The sequence below is a fragment of the Pristiophorus japonicus genome, chromosome 1 (assembly GCF_044704955.1).
Source record: "Pristiophorus japonicus isolate sPriJap1 chromosome 1, sPriJap1.hap1, whole genome shotgun sequence".
Taxonomy (NCBI): domain Eukaryota; kingdom Metazoa; phylum Chordata; class Chondrichthyes; family Pristiophoridae; genus Pristiophorus; species Pristiophorus japonicus.
In genome coordinates this window covers 352,778,325-352,805,944 of record NC_091977.1, presented here as the reverse complement: position 1 = coordinate 352,805,944, position 27,620 = coordinate 352,778,325, and the positions used below count along the sequence as shown (strand labels likewise).

The following is a 27,620-nucleotide window of genomic DNA, read 5'->3' as shown; positions in this document are numbered from 1 at the left end:
CACTGTGGTTCTGTAGGCAAACATGGCTGCCAGTTTGCATGCAGGAAATGAGATGAATGACCAGTTCTTCTGTTGTTGGGCAACTGTAGAACTCCCAGATCTTCTTTGAAAAGTCCAATTTGATCATTACATCCACTTGAACAGGCAGATGGGACTTCAATTTAATGTCTCTCCCTCCAGCAATGTAGCATTCCCTTGATACTGTACTACAATGAAGTCTCACCTAAATTATCCACTTAAGTTTCTAGTGGGGCTTGAACTCTCAACAATCTGTCTGAGGCGAGTGTGCCATTAACTGAATCAAGCTGACGTTGATATTAATTCAGACAGTCTGTTCATTGTAATGTTTTTATATACATTGTGAAGTTTTCATAGTGCTGCAGTAGTCTATACAAAACTATCAATGTGGTAAATTTATTAAGGTGCATGTCTTTGGCTCCACCATGTTATATACTCACCAAGACATTCTGGAAATGAAACAGCCAAAGAACTGCTGAGCCAAAGCTTGCGCTAAACATCGTCTGGTAAGTGGCGTCTGATCTATAATCATGGCACTGTGCAGGAGGTTTGTGCTAAATGAAAGATGAGAAAATAGGACTAAGGTTTCAGGCAAGCAAGACATTTTATTTAGTCAAAACAAATACTGTGGTCTAAAGGTGACAGAAATTCAGTTCAAATGTTAACAAGGCTGACTCTATTCCGTTAACTGATGGTATCGCGGGAACCTTGAAGCATGCCAGCCCTTTCATATTCACTCTTTAAACTCCCACTGCACAGTAATCACACAACAATTGGCAGTTCTTTCACCGTTTGCAAATTCAATGTTTTGATAGAAATATTCCATTAGTCAACTATAAGTTAAGAGCAAACACATTGGGACTACTAAAGACTACAAACAACTAAGAACTGGCTAGCAGCACAAATTTGTTTTTAAAGAGCTTAAAATCTGGGAACAGTATTTCACCAACTATCAATTTAGAAGAGGCATTCTGATCAGTATCATCTTTAGGCGAGCATAAAGATGAAACAGCACGAACAGCACTTACTTAATGTTTTCCTATGCTGTAATGTCATTGGCCAGTTGAACTTTAATTATAATTTTCTGCTCTTCTATCTAACTGATGGCAATTTTCCAGTCTTTAAGCTTTCCCTATGCAATATGTCATTCCCTATGCCAAGAAGCCAAGCAAAACAAAACATTGACCAGAAACTCAAAACTGGACCAGCCACATATATACTGTGGCAACAAGAGCGGGTCAGAGGCTGGGTATTCTGCGGCGAGTGTCTCACCTCCTGACTCCCCAAAGCCTTTCCACCATCAACAAGGCACAAGTCAGGAGTGTGATGGAATACTCTCCACTTGCCTGGATGAGTGCAGCTCCAACAACAATCAAGAAGCTTGACACCATCCAGGACAAAGCAGCACAATTGATTGGCACCCCATCCATCACCTTAAACATTCACTCCCTCCACCACTGGCGTATCGTGGCCAGAGTGAGTACAATCTACAAGATGCATTGTAACTAGTCAAGGTTTCTTCAGAAGCACTTCCCAAACCCATAACCTCTATTACCTGGAAGGACAAGGGCAGTAGGCGCATGTGAACACAGTTACCTGCAAGTTCCCCTCCAAGTTACACACCATCCTGACTTGGAAATATATCACCGTTCCTTTATTGTCGTGGGTCAAAATCCTGTTATGCTCTCCCCAACAGTACTATGGAAGTACCTTCACCACATGAACTACAGCGGCGCAAGCAGGTGGCTCACCACCACCTTCTCAAAGGCAATTAGGGATGGGCAATAAATGCTGGCCTTGCCAGCGACACCCACAGCCCAGGAACAAATTTTTAAAAATCTTCTCCCAGGTCACAGTAATGCTCTTCTGGAGCTGGCCACTAGAATTTCTGCAAAAGCATCCAATTTAAAGTTAAACTGGTTTTCCCTTATGTGGGAGAACTCAACATAGCTCCACTTTGTGGCTCAATTTGCTACTCTATGCAAGATCAGGAGCCAACCACATCGTATAACTTAACTGACATTTAAGCCAAGTGCTTGCTCAGGTTATCAAATAACTGGAGTAGTTGAGCCATATAGACCATGAAGGCCCCGGATTCTATCCCAGCTTGTGCTGAATTCACTGATCTCAGCCATGTCAACAGTAGGACCATTACACCTAGCCTCTGCATCAGATGAAAGGGTTGGGAGAAAATAGGTTGCAGTTCATCCTTTAGATTGCTTACAGTGACCACTGCTGTGGACATTAATTGAAGTCAGGATCTGTCTACATATGAATAGTGGTCACTTGGGTGAGGTAACAAGGCGGCTACAAGCACACATGGAACTGACCCCCTCAACAGGTGCAAGAGACAAATGGAGTGGAGAAAACTGATTGAACAAATGAGACACAAAAAACTGCATTTAAACAATAAAGATACCAAATAATATGGAAGTGAACCCACTTTCTTTAAATCAAGTTAAATACCCGAGACTGGATTGTGCAATAAGTTAGAGGTCTACCTTTTCATTTCTATATCTCAGGCTTGAACCAAGCTCAAAATAATCTGCAGTCGTAAGGCTCCTCCTTGAAACAAGCATGCTGTCTCAATACAGTTCTTGTGGAAATGAGGCCATAGCACATACTTTGGCCCAAATGGGACTAAACTGGCAATCAGTGATTGTAATGATTGTTGGTAAGGGAAATTCTGAGATGGATATTATTGAGACAGGGCTTTACACTGCATCTTGCTGTGCAATATCTGACCTAGACACATCTGTCTTCGGTACTATCAAATGAATTAGCATAATCAATTTTTTTATATTTTAAACAGACAAATAAAATTAAGCAACCATTTTTAAGTGTTACAACTTTTAGCCACTTGGCTGAATTATAAATTCAGATATTAATTTCTTAAACTAGGTTAAAATAAAGATCTAGAAATCAATTGTTTTAAATTTAAGCTCTACTGTACAAACAAAGCTTTCGTTTGAAAACTACAAAACACTAGCCATGATTTCACTCAGGGTGTTTCTATCCCAGGGCAATAGACAGACCGCAATATTGCTAAACTATTCATCATTGAACATTTAATTAGATGGCTTGATGGAATCTTCTACTTTAAGAAATGTGAGAGCAACATTAATTGGTATAATAGTTCTTGTGGTGCTTGACTTCCATTCAAAGGGACAGGAATCTAAGCTCAGACATAACTTTCATTCAAGTTTAACTGATAAAAGTTTTACCAGCATACGCACCCTGATGACTCAATTCATTAAACACCCAATACTGCTGTACTGATCCTACAGACAAGAAAGATCACAGGTTCAGTCCATAATAGTTAGCTGATCCACTATCCAGTGATTCTGCTAAAAAGTGCATGTGTGGTCATCAGGAAAAAACATGGTCACACTCTGAAGCCTTTCACCCTCTAATGGTTTTCCAATTCTCAATCTAATGCTTTAGCCCAAGATGCTGAGTCTAACAGTAGTGCTCCTGCATTATCAAAGATCAGCTAATTCAGCACATTGGCCCCAAGTTTCGTCCCGCGGCGAAAACGGCGCACCTCCGAGCTGGGCCCCTGTTTCTCGCGCCGAAAACTGCGCCTAAAAAAAAGTCCGATATTCTCGAGCTCCTTGGAGCTCGATGTCTGCTTGGCGCGGCGCGCTCTTCGCAGCAGGGGGCGGAGCCTAACACTCAAGCCGATTTTCTAAGTAGCAGGGGGCGGGTACAATTTAAATTAGCCTTCGTGGTGCCGGCAACCCTGCGCGTGCGCGTTGGAGCATGCGCGCACGCGTTGGAGCATGCGCGCACGCGCAGTCTCACACAAACATTTGCACTCGGCCATTTTTAAAAATACTGCAGAAAAAGTGAAGATTTGTTTCTTGGACCCCTGCAAAGGCTTGTAATTTAATTTTTTTAAATATTTCTGTGTGTGAGGGAGTGCTTTTAGCAGCACTGCTGAATAAATCACCTGCTGAAATCAGTGAGTTCAGCTTTTCACTGCTAAACTTGCAGAACCGGTGCTGCATTGGTGCATGCAAATTAAGGACTGTGTGTTTGGAGAAATAAGAGTGCCAATTCAACTTTGCAATAATACGTGGTGTTGACAATGCAGCACCCATTCTGCAAATTTAAATATAAAACTGTCGATGTGGCTGCCTCTCCCTGTCCAAATGGCCTCAGTCCCCCTCACAGCTCGAAGGCTGCTGCTGTATCTTCGGCTGCCGGCCAGTCACTGACGCCGCTGATATCCTATGGCCAAATGGCCTCACGTCCGTCCGCTGCTGATTCTTTGGCTGCCGGCCAGCCACTGACGCCGCCCCTAAAGCGTGGCCGAATGGCCTCAAGAACCTTAATGAGCTGCGTGTGTCCTGCGTTGATTCTTCGGCTGCCGGCCAGCCACTGACACCACTGCTATCTCATGGCCGAATGGCCTCACATCGGTCCGCTGATTCTTCGGCTGCCGGCCAGCCACTGACACCGCTGCTATCTCATGGCCGAATGGCCTCACATCGGTCCGCTGATTCTTCGGCTGCCGGCCAGCCACTGACGCCGCTGATATCTCATGGCCGAATGGCCTCGGGTCCGTCCGGTGCTGCTTCTTCGCGGCCAGCCACGAAGAGAATGAAGGCCTGCCTCAAGCACTGCAGCTCAGCTCGAAGCTTGCTGCCGCTGCCGTCGAGACACTGCGCCACACCGCTGCCTGAAGCACTTTCACGCAGGTAGGAACATGATTTATTTAATCTTTTCTTTGCTTATAAATTTTTATTCAGGTTGGATTTATTTGTATAATATTTGTATAAGTATAACTAAGGATTGATTGTAGAATTTAATGACTTCCCTTACCCCCCCCCCCGCCCCACGCCTAATTTGTAACCTACGCCTGATTTTCTAAAGTGTGGACAAGGTTTTTTCGAGCGTACAAAAATCTTCACTTACTCCATTCTAAGTTAGTTTGGAGTAAGTTTTCACTCACGAAACTTTGAAATCAGGCGTAAGTGGCCGTACACGCCCCCTTTTGAAAAAAAAATTCTGTTCCAAAGTGAAACTGTTCTAACTGACTAGAACTGGAGCAAACTAAATGTCGAGAATTCCGATTTCTAAGATACTCCGTTCTACACCAGTTGCTCCTAAAAATCAGGAGCAAATCATGTGGAAACTTGGGGCCAAACTGTGGACTGAACCTGCGATCCTCCATGTACAACTGGTTTGTTTCACGGGACTGTGCCTTTATCAATAAAAGCACCAGATAAGTTCTGCGTTCCATTTAAAATTCCAAACTGCTTCCTTAACTATTAAGCATTAGTTTTAAAAATATTTTGTCCTTTCCACTTTGTTTTCCCAGCACCATGCATCATAACCCAGTCAAAAGCAGGCAAGTACTCTGCCTATAAGCTTCTGCCGATTCCATTTGAACAGGCAGCAAACAAATGTTTGAAAGCAGCCTGAAAAACTCACTCCAAGTAGCCCCCACTATGAGAAATGTTGACTGTCCAATCAACATTTCCTCCAAAATAAAAGATTCTTACAATAGAGACTCACCTTAAAATACTCATAGATGCATATGAAGCGACTTCTACATAGGCTTCATCAACAAATACAGTCTTATAATAGGCATAGGGGTATCGGCAGGTCAGAATCTCTTCATAAAACTCAAAAATCTCATGAAGAAAGGATGTGGTGTGTTTGAGGAGTGGCAATAGTTGGGGTAAACAGAAATGTGTCACCTGGAAAGGCAGGATATTAAAATGTGAAACAGGTAAGTTATCATTTCAATAAAAATACAATTTTAGATTAGACCAAAATTAGAAATATTATCTAGAGTTTTGCTCCATATAATACTTCCATTGCAAAGAAATTCATTCAGACCGCTTCACAATTTTTGTCACATGGAACATTTGTTGTGCTTGGCCAGTCTTGGGTCCGACTACAAAACTAATTTTCAAGCACTTTTCTTTCATATTAAACACAATTTCATGTAGATTTCTCTCAAATGTTGCTCTAAAGTAGAATTACATAACTATAAATTAAGAAATGTTTATGTAATGTTAAATATTGCATCATAAAATAAGAAATATTCTATTGTGGTGCAGAATTCAAAAGGTTCGATATGGGGAAATGTGTAAAAGTGTCATTTTTGTAATCTTTTGAAAATCTGTAATTCGTCTAATTATTTCCAAATTTCTCAGTTTAGTTTTAACAGTTTGGGTTCAACAGTTTGAGAAAAATTACTACCTTTATTAGAAAGGTAACAAACTCTGAAGCAAGATCATGTAGCATGCACTGTCTAAATTTTAGTCATAATATTTGAGGTGTTCAGTTTCTCTCTAATCCTTCATATTTCAATCTAAACTCGCTTTACCCATTGCTTGTTGCTGCCCCCTGGTGTGCTTTTCAATTATAGCACTTTGAAGTTACCATCTACAATTTTCAAAAAGCAGAACACATTCCTTTATTGGGTCATCCATAAAGCCAAGCATTTCTCAGCAAGTAACCAATTTACATTTAATAGGAACACACACATTTTCTGCGATATGGACATTACAATCACCAATTCTGATCCAAGAGTGCTGTTCAGATATGTGCTGCTCTATGAAATGTCATCACTTTAACAGATTTCATTAGATTATAATTAACATCTTTGTTAACAATGAAATTCATGTTTAATCCAGTTTAAAAACTACGAATGGAAACATTTTAAGTATTGAATAAATATGAACTAAAATAACAGTAGTTAAAGATTTATGAACCAATCCAATTCACAATTTTTTCTAACAGGTAAAGGACATCAACAGCAAAAGCCATACGCAAACTCAACTATTAGAGTTATTACATAAGCATCAATAAACAAAATGCATTGCTCTATAATACAACATTCTAATTAATCCACAGACTTTATCACCACCACAAAGTTTTCCTTAAAATTCAAATGTTTTCCTTGAGCACGAGGCGAACATTGGTAGTTCCACAAATGGCATAGCATGAAAGTTTACACTAAATAAGACAAACTGATCTTAAAATGGAACTGAGTATTGTAGCAACAATTCATATATAGAGGAAACTAAATTATTTTCAATAATGTGAAGGACTGTGTAAGTTAAGTGAAAATCCATAAAAACAAATCTTCACAAAGCGACTGCAGGGGATCTAAATCTTTCACGTTGAGTAGGGAAGTATTTTATACCGCTGCATTTTACTTATGATCAGTTATGACATAAAACTGAAGACATTACTGTACAAGTATACTGCACCACCATCTATTAAGAAAAATCTTAGATTACACAGCACCACCTGGCTGGTAATTTATTTTTCAATAACAAAAAAAATCACAACTCACAAAATGGCCATTTTAGAAAGAAAATATAGATAGTCTTGCATTTATATAGCGCCTTTAGCGACCACAGGATGTCCCAAAGCACTTTAAAGCCAATGAATTGCTTTTTGAAGTGTAGTCATTGTTGTAATGTAGGAAACGCGGCAGCTAATTTACACACAGCAAGCTCCCACAAACAGCAATGTGATAATGACCAGGTATTAATGATGTTGGTTGAAGGATAAAGAGTGGCCACGACATTGGGGTAACTCCCCTGCTCATCTTCGAAATAGTGCCATGGGATCTTTTACATCCACCCGAGTGCGCAATGGGGCCTCGGTTTAACGTCTCATCCAAAAGATGGCACCTTTGACAATGGAGTGTCAGCCTGGAGTGGGACTTGATCCCACAACCTTCTGACTCACAGGAGAGGAGGGTACTATCAACTGAGCCACAGCTGGCAGTTTATTATGCAACTATTACATCACAGCCACCATTATAATAACCATAACCACCCAAATCACCAAACTCAAACTTCTGCAGTCACGCAGATAAAGTTAATGTTTCATGAAGATGGTGATATAATTCAGAAGTGTTGCTAACAAAGATGGAGATGTTTTTAATACTATATTGTCTATAAAATGAATAGTTTATTTTTCTTTACCATTGTAGGTACATTTTTATTTTTGATGTTTCGACTTCAGGATAATTTCTATCTGTAGTAATTGTATTTAATGCCATATGGTAAACATTTAATAGCATGGCACTTGGGAGCTTATTGCACATAGTCCCTTATTAAGGGAACATGAAATAGGGCACATTGCAAGTGTCCCTAATTTAAAATACAAATCTACACATCCCTCCATCATTGCATGATCTACAATTCCCTCTACGACCTTGCACCTCGTTATCTGTGCTGTCTCCTTCACATGTTATTGCATCCTCAGCACTTCCAACTGGGTCCTCATTTGCACCTCCACTCTACCTCTGGTCACGGAGCATAGGCTGTCTTGGTCGAATACTCTCCCAAAACCTCTCCAGCTTGCTTCCTCTTTCAAAACCAACTTTGCCCATGTTTTGGTCAACTTCTCTAACTTTTCTCCATTCACTGCCCGGCATCTGTTCTCACTTGCATGAAGTGCTTTGGAATGTTTTATTACCTTGAAGGCGTTCTAGGAATGTAAGTTTTACAAAGTACCGGTTGAACCTCCCTTTTCCAGCATCACCTCTCGTCCGGCACCATACCCGGTCACTCCGACATGAACAAAGTGAAGTCCTTCCTTGCTGCCAACTCCCGCAATCGCTGGCCTGACTCCACGATCCACCCCCTCCCCCCCCATAATCTCTGCCGCACTCCCAGCCCCAATAGCGCCTTGCTCAGGACCTGTACCATCCAATTTAACATGACCTTCCCTCATCTGGCAAAATCCCTTATCCGGCACAGGCCAGGTTCTGAGGGTGCCGGATAAGAGGTTCAACCTGCATTACAAAAAACAGGCCATTCGGTCCAGATTCATGCTGGTGTTTCATGCTCCACATGAGTCTCCTCCCACCCTTCTTCATCCAACCCCATTAATATATCCTTCTATCCCTTTCTCCCTAATGTGCTTATCTAGCTTCCCTTTAAATGCATACTTGCTATTTTGTCTCAACGACTACTTGTGGTTGTGAGTGCCACATTCTAACCAATCACTCGGTAAAGATGTTTCTTCTGAATTCCTTAATGGATTTATTAGTGACTATCGTATATTTATGGCCAAATCATGTACGTAAATGGTGAACAGTGGTCCCAGCACAGATCCTTGTGGAATACCACTTCCCACCATTTGCCAATCTAAGTAACTGCCTTTAACCCCGACTCTCTGTCTTCTGTTTTGTAGCCAGCGTACTATCCATTCTGCAACTCCAAATGCTCTGCATGAAGCTATCATGCGGTAACTTATCAAAATCTTTTTTTCGAAATCCATATATACATCTACTGTATTACCCTCATCTATCATTTCTGTTCATTCCTCAAGAATTCAATAAGGTTGGTTAAGCATGATCTTCCCTTTTGGAATCCGTGCTGACTACTCTATAATGGCCCTGAAATTCCGGTCAGAGGCTTCTTTCGGACAAACGTCTCTGACCGGAGAATTTGTTCGAAATTACCTGGTGGTCCCAGAGGAGCATTGGATTCCGTTGGGGAGGCCTTCTCTTCCCGCGCTGCGAAGCGCGCTCCGGTCCTCCAGGTTCCCTCGCAGAAAGTGCAGTCACGTGTGACTGCACAACCAATCAGGTTCAGTATTCCATATCTTTCTCATTAATAGCAATGAGAACTCCGTATCTATGCGTTCTCATTGTTATTAAATGAGGAAAAGAAACACACTAAACATCATAAAAAAACCTCACATAATTAAAATAAATTGAAATTAAAGTTAATAAATGCCTTAAAAAAATATATATATTTTTCCGATTTAAAAAAAAAAAGTTTTATAATTAGGGTTAAAAATAAACTTCTTAGTGGGCAGGGTTTTTTAAAAATGTGTTTTTTAAATGTTATTTTATTATATTTTTGAATGTTTTAAAACTCTTACGCCTGTAAAAGTAGGCTATGCGCCTGCTTTTATCAGGTGCAAGAGTTTTGAAGACATTTGCTGGGCAAGATATGGGTAAATCCCGCAATATTGCCTTTGCAAATGTCTTCACTCCCGAGATGCAGGCGATCTGTCAAGCTCCAGCTTTTACGAAGCCTTCCCAGGTCCATACACACTCAGTACAGACCCGGGGAGGCCGGGATTTCCAGGCCTATATTTTCAATATCTAGATGTTTTTCGATTACATCTCTGCATAAGGATTCAATTATCTTTCCTACACTGATGTTAAGCTAATTGGTCTATAGTTCCTTGAACTTGGTCTCTCTCACTTTTTATATACAGGACAAACATTTGCTGTCCACCAGTCCTCTGGCACTATTTCCTTTTCTCAAGAATTTTTATACATATGTAATATATGTAATAGTGCCACTGCTATCCCTTCCCTAACTTATTTTAATATGCACGGATCCAATCCATTTGGACCAAGGGTTTCATCCTCTCTAAGTCTGCTTAGTTTATCAATTATCTTCCCCCTTTCTATCTTAAATGTCTTTAAATCTTTTTTGATCTGTTCTTCTAATGTCATGTCCACCATGTTAATCTCCGTGGTAAATATCGAGGCAATGTAATTATTTAATATTTCTGCCATTTCGTTGTCATTACCTATGAGATTATCCCTTAGTGGCCCTATTCTGATTTTTCTTCTGTTATTTGTGTGTCTGTAGAATACTTTACTATTTTTGTTCATAATCCTTGATCATTTAAATTTGTAGTTTATCTTTGCCTTCCTAATTGATTTTTGGCTTCTTTCCTAACCATTTTGTCATCCTTTGCTTTGTTGTCTATGTACTTTGTGCATACCTTATTTTATTAGTTTCAATGTTTCCCTTATTTCTCTGTTCATCCATGGTGTGTCATTACTGGCTAGTTTGTTCTTGCTTTTTTCCATGGAATATATTTCTCCTGGACTCTACTGATCATGGTTTCCCACTGTTGTTCTATTTCTTTGTTTTTCAGTACATTTTGGGGGGTTTACTTCCCCCAATTCCATTCACATCTCCTTAAAATCAGCTTTTTTCCAATTTATAACTCGAGTCTTTGTCTTACTTATGTCCTTCTCAATCTTTATGTTGTGATCGCTATTGTCTAGATATTTTGTTAAAGCAATCCCACATACAGTATTAGGTTTTCTATGTTATATTGAACAAATTCCATATTGCTTCCTTTTAGGTTATCATCCTCTTAACATATCTAATGCTTTGGCTGAGAGAAACTAGGTGGGCTCCTTTTAGGCATCTGCCTACACCACTCTAAAACCAACTTCTAGGACATGAGCAACAGTGAACGATGTTCTCCCCCTAAGTGGAGGAAGTGCATCCGGGAGAGTGCTGAGCTCCTTGAGTCTCGTTGCCTAGAGCATGCAGAAATCAAACGCAGGCAGCGGAAGGAGCGTGCGGCAAACCAGACTCCCCACCCACCCTTTCCTTCAATCACTGTCTGTCCCACCTGTGACAGAAACTGGTTCTCGTATTGGACTGTACAGCCACCTAGGAACTCATGCTAAGAGTGGAAGCAAGTCTTCCTCGATTCCGAGGGACTGCCTATGATGATCTCCCCCTTCTTTTCCTGTTGCGGGAAGAAACTGGTCTTCACGTTCTGATTTTTCTGATGGTATAATTGAAATCAATAGCTTGCTGTGTGGAGCAATATGGGAACAAAGTAAACTCCTAACACTCCTTGCTGCAACGCATTTTCACACTAATGCACATTATCCTCTGGTCTCATAACCTCAACAGCCTTAAAAGCATGATATGGTGACATGAATGTATGACAAAGATGGCCTACTCTACATTAATCTAATTATTGCATCTTGCCCACAGATTCCATACGGAAAGCTAACTTAATTCCTGCAACAAAAAAAACAATCCTCTGAAATTTTAGCACGGAAGAGGACATTCAGTCCAGTCAGCCTGTGCTGACTCCACAGAGATATCTACTCTAATCCCATTTCCTTGCTTTTTCTTCGTAACTATTACATGTTCTGATGGACTCAAAAGTCCCTCTTAAATGTCATGATTGACTTGGTTCCAATAGCCACTGATAGTCATGCATTCTCACTATGTTTCTCGTACTAAGCCTACATTTATGTCCCTGCTGGTTAAAGCAATGAGTATCTGACCTATACAGACCAAGATAATCAAAGGCTTTGAACTCCTCCACCCCCCCCGCCCCACCCCATTTTGTATTGTTAGGTGCTCTCAGCTGGGACAGCAGTAAGGGTTCTACAATTGGTCTCAGTAGCATGGATTAAGGAAGAAAATAAAATCAACCAATATATCTGCTTTTGATTGCAATCTAGTTAGCTCTGCATGTATGTGAACACCAAGGGAGGATAAGATTGAGCTTAGCTGCACTGCTTCCTATGATCATGTAACCCACCAATGCTTACTGTCCAGGCTCAGATGTTGAGAACGTCGATTTGGGTTAGGTAACCGAGGGTGCCCATCACCCATGGAACCATACCTCAGGAAGGTGCTAACGTCTTCCAAATGGAGTAAAGCTCTGGAGAAAATTAGAAGAGGAATGGGGGAGAGAGCAAGGCCTTGTTGAAGTATAATGTTGTAACAAACAGTGTTGCAATTATTTAATGATCTTATTAGACTTCAGCAATCTTCAGCTAAAACATTATTACAGAACAGCTCAACACAAGTTAAGTTCTCATGGTCTAGAATTAGGTTACAGGCATTTCTCATGTAACTGAAAATTATTCCCCTGTGGATGCATATTGAAAAAATGAAAAGATGGAACATTAAAATCAGAACATGAAATTATTAATTTTTAATTAAGCTCAATAAGGAAAGTGGTTAAAACATGTCAAGAAAATCAAGTCCAATACTTTTGGATGGGACGGTGAAATCAGACATTTAAGATCATCTGAAGAATAACTACTTGGTTGTATACCACAAACAGAGAGAGAATATTGAACTTGATCTCCACATTTACTGTTGTTCATTAAATTTCATTTTTTGAAATTTCACTATTCTTCATGCATACTAAACTTCCCAATTTTTCAGATTTTACTGGCTCAGCACAAAAAATTATATACATTATGTAGTGGGTATCATACAATATAGTTTTGAATCCAGCCTAAACTTAAGTCAAAGGCTCCGATCTTTCTTAAGACATACAAAACCAGACACGGGCTGCAAATCCTATATCTAAGCTGCAGCCCTTTCCCAGAGGGTACAAATGCACAGCACAAAAGTGTCCACACTTGAATGAATTGGCAACTCTACTCAGAGAAGCCACAAGGAATGGAAAGTGGGAGGGAGAGGTCACACTAATAGGCATTTTTCTAAGTTGGGTTTGAGTCAAAGTACAGGGAGTTTTACACTGCATCTGGCCTGTAAACCTGACCTGGGAGTTACTTAATGATGTGATTGAGTGTCCCAAATAAAATATGTTACACTCCCCAGCACTGACATCAGTCATCATCATCTCCAGAAAATCCAATGCCCCTCTCAGATAGTCAAAAAAAAGATGCCGGACATTAAAAAAAGATATAGTTTGTCTGCACCCCTTTCCTAAAAAGTAAAATCACGGTAGGCAGGGACATTAGGAGTAAATTTAGAAATGTTTCCTGTGACACCCATAGGAAAATAAAGGGCAGTAAACACCATTTCAAACTGCCAGTCTGGGTCGTGTACCTAGAAAATATCATACATGATACCTCATAAACCTCGACCAAAGTTTTCACCAACTTTCAATTTGGTCGCAGCCCAGACACTGCAAAATCGTTCAACTGCGGCCCGACCGGCAAGTGGGGTAAAACAAAATGATGGCATGCGGCGCAGCACAGCGCACCTCCCCACTCCACGATGGGCGTGCGGCCTGGATTGCGACCCATGAGGCTGGCGCAGGCATTGCCTGCGGTGGCATCATAGGGTGCTGGCCAATTTCTGGCACAAGGCGGAAAGGGGCCACCGCGGGGCGAAAATGTATGGCGATGACGTGATCATTGCCGGTGCAGCGGCCTGGGCCACTACCAGTGGGAGACAGCATTCGTGTCTCCACTAACTCCCGGACAATTTTGCGGGAGCTGGTAGCGGCCCCCACCCCACCAAAAGCACTTTCGTGCCCTGTTCGCGCCCCCAGAGGCGCACAGCAGGGGAATTTCGGCCCCAAAGAGTCCTTTTACCTTCTCTCTAAGTTATTTCCTCTTGCTGGGACGATGTTAATTATTTCCACACGTAGATTTTCAGTAACTTTGGGGATAGAACCAGATATTTGCATCTAATGAATACACTTCCAAAAAGTTCACTATAATGTCGACACGGATATTCTTCACTTTATAAATGTTACGTCACAACTTAAACCATCCGCACAATTTAAGATTCTAGAAATACTTAAAATATTTAGCAGTAAAAATAGTTAATATGCAATGACCTCTGTGCTTTAAATGTAGAAAATGGGGACCTTCAAGACTTTTATTCCTAACAGTCAGATCAAATATGGTTTAGTTCCACTTACCTCATGCATATAAGGATCAACCAGTATTTCAAAGGGGCCAACAGCAAGTGAAATGTTCGGTGCTGCTGTTGGAATAGTTAACATGTAGTGAAAAGTTTTTTTCCTCATGTCATGGGTGTAAACAGATTCCACCAAATCTCCATTGGAAACTGCCACCATGGCAGCATCAACCGTGAACTCCAATTTCCATGTGCAAAGTTCAGAGTAAGAGTCAACACAGGGAAACCAAAATCTACAAAGAAGTAAAAACATCAGTCAAAATTCTTGCAGATCCTTGTGTCCTGCAAATAGCTCAAATCTTGAAATTTACTCAACACAGAAATCTCTGTTTCACCTACAATTTCTCTCCTTCCAAGGATCCAACAATAGCTTCTGCTACCACAATGGGCCCAAGTTTCGGCCTCAGTTGCTCCTGATTTTTTGGAGCAACTGGTGTAGAACGGCGTATCTTAGAAATTCAAATTCTCGGCATTTAGTTTGCTCCAGTTCTAGTCAGTTAGAACAGTTTCACTTTGGAACAGAATTTTCTTTTCAAAAGGGGGCGTGTCCGGCCACATACGCCTGTTTTCAAAGTTTCGTCAGTGAAAACTTACTCCAAACTAACTTAGAATGGAGTAAGTGAAGATTTTTGCACGTTCGAAAAAACCTTGTCTACACTTTAGAAAATCAGGCGTAGGTTACAAATTAGGCGTAGGGAAAGGGGGGGGGGGGGGCGGGGGTTTAAAGGGAAGTTTACAAACATTAAACACTTCAGTTTTACAAATAAAGAGCCATCATCAATAATAAATGATAAATACATCAATAAATCAACCAATAAATCAATCAAAAAAAAATAAATAAAAAATAAAAATGTTTTAAAAAAAATCAATAATTAAAACATTTTCTACTTACCAACTGCAGCACCGGGAGTCCTCCAACAGCATACTGGGATGGTCCCCCCAGTGTGTCTCTGTCAGTATCTCTATCTCTCTGTCTGTCAGTGTGTGTTTCTGACAGGGGTGGGAGGGGGAGGGAGACAAGGGGGTGGGAGGGGGAGGGAGACAAGGGGGTGGGAGGGGGAGGGAGACAAGGGGGTGGGAGGGGGAGGGAGACAAGGGGGTGGGAGGGGGAGGGAGACAAGGGGGTGGGAGGGGGAGGGAGACAAGGGGGTGGGAGGGGGAGGGAGACAAGGGGGTGGGAGGGGGAGGGAGACAAGGGGGTGGGAGGGGGAGGGAGACAAGGGGGTGGGAGGGGGAGGGAGAGAAGGGGGTGGGAGGGAGAGAAGGGGGTGGGAGGGAGAGAAGGGGGTGGGAGGGAGAGAAGGGGTTGGGAGGGAGAGAAGGGGTTGGGAGGGAGAGAAGGGGGTTGGGAGGGAGAGAAGGGGGTTGGGAGGGAGAGAAGGGGGTGGGAGAGGGAGGGAGGAGAGAGGGGAGGGAGGGAAGGAAGGAGAGAGGGGAGGGAGGGAGGGAAGGAAGGAGAGAGGGGAGGGAGGGAAGGAAGGAAGGAGAGAGGAGGGAGGGAAGGAAGGAAGGAGAGAGGAGGGAGGGAAGGAAGGAAGGAGAGAGGAGGGAGGGAAGGAAGGAAGGAGAGAGGAGGGAGGGAAGGAAGGAAGGAGAGAGGAGGGAGGGAAGGAAGGAAGGAGAGAGGAGGGAGGGAAGGAAGGAGAGAGGAGGGAGGGAAGGAAGGAGAGAGGGCGGAGGGAAGGAAGGAGAGAGGGGGGAGGGAAGGAAGGAGAGAGGGGGGAGGGAAGGAAGGAGAGAGGGGGGAGGGAAGGAAGGAGAGAGGGGGGAGGGAAGGAAGGAGAGAGGGGGGAGGGAAGGAAGGAGAGAGGGGGGAGGGAAGGAAGGAGAGAGGAGGGAGGGAAGGAAGGAGAGAGGAGGGAGGGAAGGAAGGAGAGAGGAGGGAGGGAAGGAAGGAGAGAGGAGGGAGGGAAGGAAGGAGAGAGGAGGGAGGGAAGGAAGGAGAGAGGAGGGAGGGAAGGAAGGAGAGAGGAGGGAGGGAAGGAAGGAGAGAGGAGGGAGGGAAGGAAGGAGAGAGGAGGGAGGGAAGGAAGGAGAGAGGAGGGAGGGAAGGAAGGAGAGAGGAGGGAGGGAAGGAAGGAGAGAGGAGGGAGGGAAGGAAGGAGAGAGGAGGGAGGGAAGGAAGGAGAGAGGAGGGAGGGAAGGAAGGAGAGAGGAGGGAGGGAAGGAAGGAGAGAGGAGGGAGGGAAGGAAGGAGAGAGGAGGGAGGGAAGGAAGGAGAGAGGAGGGAGGGAAGGAAGGAGAGAGGAGGGAGGGAAGGAAGGAGAGAGGAGGGAGGGAAGGAAGGAGAGAGGAGGGAGGGAAGGAAGGAGAGAGGAGGGAGGGAAGGAAGGAGAGAGGAGGGAGGGAAGGAAGGAGAGAGGAGGGAGGGAAGGAAGGAGAGAGGAGGGAGGGAAGGAAGGAGAGAGGAGGGAGGGAAGGAAGGAGAGAGGAGGGAGGAAGGAAGGAGAGAGGAGGGAGGGAGGAAGGAGAGAGGAGGAGGGAGGGAAGGAAGGAGAGAGGAGGAGGGAGGGGAAGGAAGGAGAGAGGAGGAGGGAGGGAAGGAAGGAGAGAGGAGGGAGGGAAGGAAGGAGAGAGGAGGGAGGGAAGGAAGGAGAGAGGAGGGAGGGAAGGGAAGGAGAGAGGAGGGAGGGAAGGAAGGGAGAGGAGGGAGGGAAGGAAGGAGAGAGGAGGGAGGGAAGGAAGGAGAGAGGAGGGAGGGAAGGAAGGAGAGAGGAGGGAGGGAAGGAAGGAGAGAGGAGGGAGGGAAGGAAGGAGAGAGGAGGGAGGGAAGGAAGGAGAGAGGAGGGGAGGGAAGGAAGGAGGGAAGGGGGGAGGAAGAGTAGGAGGCTGAACGGCGGAGCCAAAGACCTCGGGCTAGATTTACAGGTAGGTGGCGTCGGGTCTCGGGTTGATGGAGGGGGAGAGAGTTGCGGAGTTCGGGTCGCCGGGGGGGGGGGGACGGGGGGAGCGGGAGTCGAGTCGCGTCGGGAGGAAGCAGGAGCTGGCCGTGGGAGGAGCCTTATTCACGCAGCCCCAGTGATGCCATTGGGCCAGGGCTAGGGGCTGCGTGCTTCGGGCCCCTCCCACAGTTTTGGGCGCCTGGAGCTACTGCACATGCGCATCCACTGTAGCGCGCATGTGCAAAGGTCCCGGCACTGTTTTCAGCGCAAGGACCTGGCTCCGCCACCAACAGCTCGTGCTGCGCTGCGCCCGGCTGCAGAAGACCTGCAGGGAGCCGGAGAATAGGGAAGTTTTTTTTCGGCGCTCTTTCTGGCGTGAAAAACGGGCGTCCAGGTCCGGGCTGCGCCGTTTTAGGTGCGTCCCGAAACTTGGGCCCAATGTATCTCAGATCATGAAATGAGTGGAGCATGACTCGAGCCTGTTCCAGCATTGCATGGTAACATTCAACCCCAATGTGCTGCAAACAACGAGAAGCCTCACTTGTTGCAATTTACTTAATTATAACTGTTTAATGTTACATATAAACAAAACAGGAAAGAGAGCACAGGGCAAGCTAAACGAAGAGAGGACATAAATGGCCAGGGAATAAGAGAGTTAAAGAACAAGAGTGTAAAAAGATGACTTTAAAAAGCGAGAGGAACTGCTATTAAAAATGAGATAAACTGTACAGAAATGCACAGTGTCCAGAATAAAATAGGGGAACTGGAGGCATTAATACGTTGTAAGGAACCAGATATAGTTGGGATCACTGAGACATGGCTACGGAAAAATCAGGACTGGGAATTAAACATTGCAGGGTATAACATATTTAGAAAAGAGAGGGGGGGTAAATGGGAGGTGTAGTAGCCGTACTTATTAGAGATAACATAATTGCAATAGAAAAAAGTGACGCAACACAAAAATAGAATCCATGTGGATAGAGATAAAAGATAATAAAGGATCCATCACACGAATGTTTGTTCTAATAGGGATAGTCTACAGACCACCAGAGTGGAAGGGAGGTGGAGGAAGAAATATGCAAACAAATTAGGGAAATTAGTAAAAAAATTAGTAAAAAAAAACCACCACCACCACAGGGGATTTCAAAATTAATTGGCCAGAAGGTAAAGGGGATAAGAGAATGGAGTCCCTGCAACATATGCAGGACTCCTTTGTAACCCAGTATACAAGAAGCCCGACAAGGATGAACCAGAGCAGATGAGAGCAATGGGAGCATCTAGCAATAGTGACCTTAATATAGTATGCGTTATGATAATAATTGAGAAGGACACAAGTATGACGAAGACCAGGGTAATAGATTGGAGAAAAGCCGATTGTGAGGGGCTGAGAATACCCAGGTTGAACCTCTCTTATCCGGCACCCTCGGGACCTGGCCTGTGCTGGATAAGGGATTTTGCCGGACAAGGGGCGGTCACGTTAAATTGGATGGTACAGGTACTGAGCAAGGGGATATCGGGGTTGGCTGGCTTGGGGCTGAGAGTACAGCAGAGAGATTGTGGGGTGGGGGGGTGTGATCGGTGGATCGCGGGGTCAGGCCAGCGATTGTGGGATGTGGGAGTCGGCAGCGAGGAAGGATTTCAATTTGTTCATGTCGGAGCGGCCAGGAATGGTGCCGGACGAGGGGTTCAACCTGTAGATCTTGGTAAATTAAAATACACAATTTGGCAAACAATGATATAGAACAGCAACGGGAAACATTTAAAAAGCTGTTCAGAGTCCAGGAAAAATATATTCCGCTAAAAAACAAGAACAATCTAAACACTAATGAGACACCATGGATGAATAGAGACAAGGGACAAATTGAGGGCAAGGACATGAACAGCAGGGGAAAGCATGACTAGGGAGGCAAGAAAAAGATTAGGAGAGAAGTAAAAAAAAAAACAATCCGGAAGGCAGAGAGAAACTATCAAATTAAATTATCAAGGAACATAAAACAAAATAGCAAAATATTCTACAGGCATATAAATTAAAAAAAGGAAAGTCGGGATGGGAATAGGGCCACTGAGGGATGTACATGATAAAAATCACAGGCAGCGATAATGAAATGGCAGAAATATTAAATAATTGCTTTGCTTCAGTATTTACCAGGGAGACAGATCAGGTGGACATGACATCATAAGATGAGATTAGAAATGATATAACCGTACTTAAAATAAGAGAAATATTAAGTAAACTCGTGGTCTGGATGGATTACATCTGCACATTTTAAAAGAATCTATGAAAGAGGCAGCAGAGGCACGAGTACACATATTTAATAATTCGTTAGTAAATAAGATGTAGTGCCAGAGGGCTGGCAGATAGCTAACGTAATATCTATATTTAAGAAGGGCGATACAACATGTCAAGAGAACTTCAGACCAATCACCTTAACATCGGTGGTAGGAACAATAATGGAATACCTACTAAAGGTGAAAACAGAAAAACACCTAAAAATCAAAAACACAATAATGAATAGACAGCATAGATTTCAAAGGTAAGGTTTTGCTTGACCAACCTCATTAAATTCTTTGAAGAGGCAACACAGAGATTAGACAAGGGTAACGCAGTAAATGTAATTTTAATAGCTTTCCAAAAATCTTTCGATAAGGTGCCACATAATAGACTAATGAATAAGGTCAGAACATGTGGCGTCAGGAGACAAGTAGTAAAATGGTTAGCTAGCTGTCTTCAAGAGAGAAGAGTAGCTATTCAGAGTGGCAGAAGGTGGAAGGTAGGGTCGCACAAGGATCAATGCTGGAACCAATGTTGTTCACAATTTATATTAATCATTTAGACTTTGAAATCAACAACATAATTTCTAAATTTGTGGATGACACAAAATTGGAGGAATAGTCAATACTGAGGTGTACTGCAACAAATTACAAGAAGACATGAATAAACTTGCTGAATGGGCATAATTGGCAAATGAATTTCAACACAAGTGTGAGGTAGTACATTTTGGTAAGAAAATTGAGGACACATATTACTTGGAAAATAAGAATCTAAATGGGGTGGAGGAGCAAAGATATCTGGGAGTACAAATATACAAGTCACAAAGTAGTGGCACAGGTTAATAAGGCTATAAAATAGCAAACCAAGCATGGAGTTTATTTTGAGAGGAATAGAATTGAAAAGTAGACACGTTATGCTAAACTTGTATCGAACCTTGATTAAACCACACAGAATACTGTGTACAATTCTGGTCGCCATATTATAAAAAGGATTTAGGGTGCAAAAAAGGTATACAAGGATATACCCATCAGCAAAGGATAAACTGGCTGGGTCTAGGCTGTGGGGTGACCTAATAGAGCTCTTTAGAATTATGAAAGCTTTTCTCAGAGTAGATATGGAGAGAACGTTTCCACTTGAGGGGAATAGCAAACCTAGAAGCCATCAATATAAGATAGTCACCAAGAAATCAAATAGGGAATTCAGAAGGAACTTCTTTATGCAGAGAGACGAGAATGTGGAATTCGCTACCACGGGGAGTGGTTGAGGCTGATAATATAGATTCATTTAAGGGGAGGCTACAAAAGCATATGAAGAAGAAAGGGAATAGAGGGTTATGCTGATAAGAGTTAGATGAGGAAAGACAGGAGGCGGCTTGAGTGAAGCTTAAGTGCCAGCTTATGGACTGGTTGAGCCGAATGGCCTGTTTCTATGCTGTATATACTATGTAATGTACATTTTAGTGCAGAGAATGCTGAAGGGAGATTTAACAGGTGTTCAAAATCATGAAGTTTTAATAAGAGTTAAGGAGGAAATCTATTTCCGGGGATGGAAGGGTCAGTAACCGGAGGACGCAGATTTAAGGTAACTGGGAGAAGAACCAGTGGCAAAATGAGAAAAATGTATTTTTACACAATAAGTTATGATGATTGACAGAAAGGGTGGTGGAAGCAGATTGAGTAATAACTTTCAAAAGTGAATTGGATAAATACTAGAGAGAGAAAAATTTGCAGGGATATGAGGAAAGGACAAGGGACTAATTGGATAGCTCTTTCCAAGAGCTGGCACAGGGCGATGGGTCGAATGGCCTCCTTCTGTGCTGTATCATTCTATGATTCTAGTAATAATTATACAAGCTTAAAAAATATGTATTTGGATAAAAGTATTAAAATAATTTACTCTAAAGAATTTAGCTGCTCACCTTGTACAATTTTCATACCCAAAGGAAAAGACATGTGCACCTCGCTCAGCCATGCTGCCTTCCATATTCGGCACGACAAAATGAAGTCCTCCCTTTGGCTGGTCCAAGGAAAATTCTATATATACCTTCAAGACTTTCATCTCTAATAATGGCAACCAGAAAAATAATGGCAGTACATTTCTACGGTATTGCATATTGCAAAATTCCATTATAATTAACAAAAATGTTTACATAATGCACTAACTGATCTGTAAGTTTGAAGTATAGTGCACACTTGTGATACTGAACTGCTAATCTGACCTCACTTTTACGCCACAGCTCAGACACTACATGGAGGAAAGTGATCTAAATAGTCAACACCCGAGATCAATCAGAAGCAAATTACTATTTGGAAGTTTTCCTAGATTGACAGCTGCCAGTCCTTTTACAGAGAAACATAGACATAGGAGCAGGAGTAGGCCATTCGGCCCTTCGAGCCTGCACCACCATTCAATAAGATCATGGCTGATCATTCACCTCAGTACCCCTTTCCTGCTTTCTCTCCATACCCCTTGATCCCTTTAGCCGTCAGGGCCATATCTAACTCCCTCTTGAATATATCCAAACAACTGGCATCAACAACTCTCTGTGGTAGAGAATTCCAGAGGTTAACAACTCTCTGAGTGAAGAAGTTTCTCCTCATCTCGGTCCTAAATGGCTTACCGGTTAGACTATGACCCCTGGTTCTGGACTTCCCCAACATCGGGAACATTCTTCCTGCATTTAACCTGTCCAGTCGAGTCAGAATTTTATATGTTTCTATGAGATCCCCTCTCATTCTTCTAAACTCCAGTGAATACAGGCCCAGTCAATCCAGTCTCTCCTCATTCGTCAGACCTGCCATCCCTGGAATCAGTCTGGTGAACCTTTGCTGCACTCCCTCAATAGCAAGAATGTCCTTCCTCAGATTAGGAGACCAAAACTGAACACAATATTCCAGGTGAGGCCTCACCAAGGCCCTGCACAACTGCATTAAGACCTCCCTGCTCCTGTACTCAAATCCCCTAGCTATGAAAGTCAACATGCCATTTGCCTTCTTCACCGCCTGCTGTACCTGCATGCCAACTTTCAATGACTGATGTACCATGACACCCAGTTCTCATTGCACCTCCCCTTTTCCTAATCTGCCGCCATTCAGATATTATTCTGCCGTCATGTTTTTGCCACCAAAGTGGATAACCTCACATTTATCCACATTATACTGCATCTGCCATGCATTTGCCCATTCACCTAACCTGTCCAAGTCACCCTACAGCCTCTTAGCATCCTCCTCACAGCGCCACCCAGTTTAGTGTCGTCTGCAAACATGGAAGACCAGACAATCGAATCAAAGAAAACCAGCAAGAAATTTCTAGCTTTATTTGTCTTTCAGAATACTTACCAGGTCAAAACCCTGGCTCTTTTTTCTTTAAGGTTGATTGGCATGGACAATCAAGGCTAACAAGATGCTCTAGCACCTATGACAATTAAAGATACAAGTTGAACCTCCCTTATCCGGCGCGCCTAGCCTGTCTCGAACGAAGGGTTTTGCCGGATATGGGGAGGTCACGTGTTTAGATGGACTACGCCTTTAAGTGCTGTTGCTGGGGTAATTATGTGTGCGCGTTGATTGGCAGAACCAACGGTCAGTCAGTCAGCCAGCCAGCCAATCAGTGTGCAGGGGGCCTTGAAGAGCCGGCGGGCCCAGAAGAGTTGGCAGGCCTCGAAGAGTCGGCCTGACCCCCCGGAGGGAGTACTGTGGGGAGCAGCGGCCGGCCAGAGGACTGTGGCTGCAGGAGTTCCAGTAGGGAGATGAGGAGGAGGCAGCCGATTGAGGCGAAAGATTATACTGGTGAGTAGGATTTTGACAAGTTGCATTCTGCGCATGCACCACCCGGGAATGGTTCCGGACAAGGGATTCCCAGGTAAGAGAAGTTCAACCTGTATTTTCAATTGTGGTGGGACTATGCCTTTGGCATTTTTCTATACTTTCTTACAAAGAGTACAGGAATTTGCATTGCAAGATATGATGCTTCAGAAATGGATACTAAACATGCCATTTTGAATATATTAGTGAATCTCCTGTGGCACTGCTCATAGTAAGTCAGATGAAAATGCTGTTTTATAATGACAGGAGCATTATACCATATAATGCACTGCGTATTATTCTGTTTTTAGTGAAACTGTGCCTCCTGAAGGAAAATGCTATTCAGGCTGCATGTCAGAACCCTGGCTGTGTCTATTTTTGTTTGAAGTATATTTGACTTGGTCAATTAAGAGACTGTATCCACCCCCTTGCCCTGCCTCTCTCTTTTCCCCCCACCTCCACCCCGGCGTGTCTCTCTTTCTCCCACCCCCGTCTCTCTCTCTCTCTCTCTCTCTCTCTCTTTCTCTTCTCTTTCTCTCGCTTTACCCCGCCTTCTTTCTTTCTCTCTCTCTCTCTCTCTCTCTCCACCCACCCCACCCTCCCCCGTCTTTCTCTCTCCCCACCCCCGTCTCTTCTCTCTCTCCCCCCCCCACCCTCCCGTCTGTCTGTCTCTCTCTCTCTCTCTCTCTCTCCCCCACCCCCCGTCTCTCTCTCTCTCCCCCACCCTCCGTCTCTCTCTCTCTCTCTCTCTCTCTCTCTCTCTCTCTCTCTCTCCCCCACCCACGTCTCTCTCCTCCCCTCCGCCCCGTCTCTCTCTATCTCCTCCTCTACCGCCCCCCCCACCCCACTGTCTCGCTCTCTCCCCCCCCACCTTCCCCCTCTCTCTCTCCCCCCACCTCCCTTTCTCTCTCTCTCTCTCTCTCTCTCTCTCTCCCCACCCATCTCTCTTCTCCCCCCCTCCCTTCTCTCTCTCTCTCTCTCCCCCCCACCTTCTCTCTCTCTTCTCCCCCCCATCTCTTCCTCTCCTCAACCCCCCACCTCTCCTCTCACTCTCCTCACCCCCCCACACCCTTCTCTCTCTCTCCTCACCCCCTCCCCACACCCCTCTCTCTCTCTCTCTTGCCCCCCCACCCCTCTCTCTCTCTCCCCCCCACCCCTCTCTCTCTCTCTCTTCCCCCCCCACCCCTCTCTCTCTCTTCCCCCCCCCACCCCTCTCTCTCTCTCTCTCTTCCCCCCCTACACCCCTCTCTCTCTCTCTCTTCCCCCCCCTACACCCCTCTCTCTCTCTCACTCTATCTCTCTCTCTTCCGCCCCCCCCTACACCCCTCTCTCTCTCTCTCTCTCTCTCTTCCCCCTCCCCCACCCACACCCCTCTCTCTCTCTTCTCCCCCCCCTACACCCCTCTCTCTCTCTCTTCCCCCCCCCCCACACCTCCCTCTCTCTTCCCCCCCCCCCCACACCTCCCTCTCTCTTCCCCCCCCCCACACCTCCCTCTCTCTTCCCCCCCCCCCACACCTCCCTCTCTCTTCCCCCCCCCCCCACACCTCCCTCTCTCTTCCCCCCCCCCCCACACCTCCCTCTCTCTTCCCCCCCCCCCCACACCTCCCTCTCTCTTCCCCCCCCCCACACCTCCCTCTCTCTTCCCCCCCCCACACCTCCCTCTCTTTCCCCCCCCCCACACCTCCCTCTCTTCCCCCCCCCACACCTCCCTCTCTTTCCCCCCCCCACACCTCCCTCTCTTCCCCCCCCACACCTCCCTCTCTCTTTCCCCCCCCCCCCACACCTCCCTCTCTCTTTCCCCCCCCCCCCACACCTCCCTCTCTCTTTCCCCACCCCCACACCTCCCTCTCTTTCCCCACCCCCACACCTCCCTCTCTCTTCCCCCCCCCCCACACCTCCCTCTCTCTTTCCCCCCCCCCCACACCTCCCTCTCTCTTCCCCCCACCACACCTCCCTCTCTCTTCCCCCCCCACCACACCTCCCTCTCTCTTCCCCCCCCCACCACACCTCCCTCTCTCTTCCCCCCCCCACCACACCTCCCTCTCTCTTCCCCCCCCCCCCACACCTCCCTCTCTCTTCCCCCACCCCACACCTCCCTCTCTCTTCCCCCCCCCCCCCCCACACCTCCCTCTCTCTTCTCCCCCCCCCTCACACCTCCCTCTCTCTTCTCCCCCCCCTAACACATCCCTCTCTCTTCTCCACCCCCCCCACACCTCCCTCTCTCTCCCCCCCCCCCACACCTCCCTCTCTCCTCCCCCCCCCCCCACACATCCCTCTCTCTCTCTCTCCCGCCTGCCCCCACACATCCCTCCCTCTCTCTCTTCCCCCCCTCTCTCTCTCTTCCCCCCCCCACACATCCCTCTCTCTCTCTCCCCCCCCCCCCCACACATCCCTCTCTCTCTCTTCCCCCCCCCCCACACATCCCTCTCTCTCTCTCCCCCCCCCCCCCCACACATCCCTCTCTCTCTCCCCCCCCACCCCCACACATCCCTCTCTCTCTCCCCCCCCACCCCCACACATCCCTCTCTCTCTCTCTCTCTCTCCCCCCCACCCCCACACATCCCTCTCTCTCTCTCTCTCTCCCCCCCCCCCCCACACACATCCCTCTCTCTCTCCCCCCCCCCCCACACACATCCCTCATCCCTCTCTCTCTCTCTCTCTCTCTTCCGCCTGCCCCCACACATCCCCCTCTCTCTCTCTCTCTTCCCCCCCCACACATCCCCCTCTCTCTCTCTCTCCCCCCACACATCCCCCTCTCTCTCTCTCCCCCCACACATCCCCCTCTCTCTCCCCCCCCCCCCACACATCCCCCTCTCTCTTCCCCCCCCCCCCACACATCCCTCTCTCTTCCCCCCCCCCCCACACATCCCTCTCTCTTCCCCCCCCCCCCACACATCCCTCTCTCTCTTCCCCCCCCCCCCCACACATCCCTCTCTCCCCCCCCCACACATCCCTCCCCCCCCCCCCACACATCCCTCTCCCCCCCCCACCCCACATCCCTCTCCCCCACCTCTCTTCCCCCCCCCCACAACACCCCTCTCCCCCCCCAACACCCCTCTCCCCCAACACCCCTCCCTCTTTCTCCCCCCCCCCCCCCAACACCCCTCCCTCTTTCTCCCACCCCCCACTCTCTCTTCCCCCCCCCCACCACCCTCTTCTTCCTTCCCCCCCCCCACAACCCCTCTCTCTTCTCCCCCCCCACAACCCCTCTCTCTTCTCCCCCCCCACAACCGCTCTCTTCTCCCCCCCCACAACCCCTCTCTCTTCTCTCCCCCCTCACACCCCCCTCTCTCCCCCCCCTCACACCCCTCTCTCTCCCCCCCCTCACACCCCTCTCTCTCTCCCCCCCCTCACACCCCTCTCTCTCTCCCCCCCCTCACACCCCTCTCTCTCCCCCCCCTCACACCCCTCTCTCTCTCCCCCCCCTCACACCCCTCTCTCTCCCCCCCTCACACCCCTCTCTCTCCCCCCCCTCACACCCCTCTCTCTCCCCCCCCTCACACCCCTCTCTCTCCCCCCCCTCACACCCCTCTCTCTCCCCCCCCTCACACCCCTCTCTCTCCCCCCCCCTCACACCCCTCTCTCTCCCCCCCCTCACACCCCTCTCTCTCCCCCCCCTCACACCCCTCTCTCCCCCCCTCACACCCCTCTCTCTCCCCCCCTACACCCCTCTCTCTCCCCCCCCTACACCCCTCTCTCTCCCACCCCTCACACCCCTCTCTCTCCCCCCCCTCACACCCCTCTCTCTCCACCCCCCTCACACCCCTCTCTCTCCACCCCCTCACACCCCTCTCTCTCCACCCCCTCACACCCCTCTCTCTCCACCCCCTCACACCTCTCTCCCCCCCCCTCACACCCCTCTCTCTCTCCCCCCCCTCACACCCCTCTCTCCCCCCCCCTCACACCCCTCTCTCCCCCCCCCTCACACCCCTCTCTCCCCCCCCCTCACACCCCTCTCTCTCCCCCCCCTCACACCCCTCTCTCTCCCCCCCTCACACTCCCCCCCCTCACACCCCTCTCTCTCCCCCCCTCACACCCCTCTCTCTCTCCCCCCCACACTCCTCTCTCTCTCTCTCCTCCCCCCCCACTGCCCCACCTCTCTTCTCCCCCCCATCCCTCTCTTCTCCCCCCACCCCTCTCTCTTCTACCCCGCCTCTCTCTTCCCCCCCCCCTCTTCTCCCCCCACCCCTCTCTTCTCCCCCGACCCCCCAAACCCCTCTCTCTTCTCCCCCGCCCCCCAAACCCC

General features: G+C 46.5%; 1 protein-coding gene across 6 annotated transcripts in view; it reads right to left on the bottom strand.

The window, feature by feature from the left end:
- The window catches only part of taf2 (TAF2 RNA polymerase II, TATA box binding protein (TBP)-associated factor), a 160,599-nt gene that overhangs the window by 104,723 nt on the left and 28,256 nt on the right, over positions 1-27,620 (bottom strand). For all 6 annotated transcript variants that reach the window (XM_070890558.1, XM_070890569.1, XM_070890553.1 and 3 more), the window contains 4 exons: positions 21,490-21,631; positions 14,419-14,650; positions 5,542-5,726; positions 459-572 (listed from right to left, as the gene is read on the bottom strand). In XM_070890558.1, coding sequence (XP_070746659.1) covers positions 459-572; positions 5,542-5,726; positions 14,419-14,650; positions 21,490-21,631 — 673 coding nt within the window. The remainder of the gene's footprint in view (positions 1-458; positions 573-5,541; positions 5,727-14,418; positions 14,651-21,489; positions 21,632-27,620) is intronic.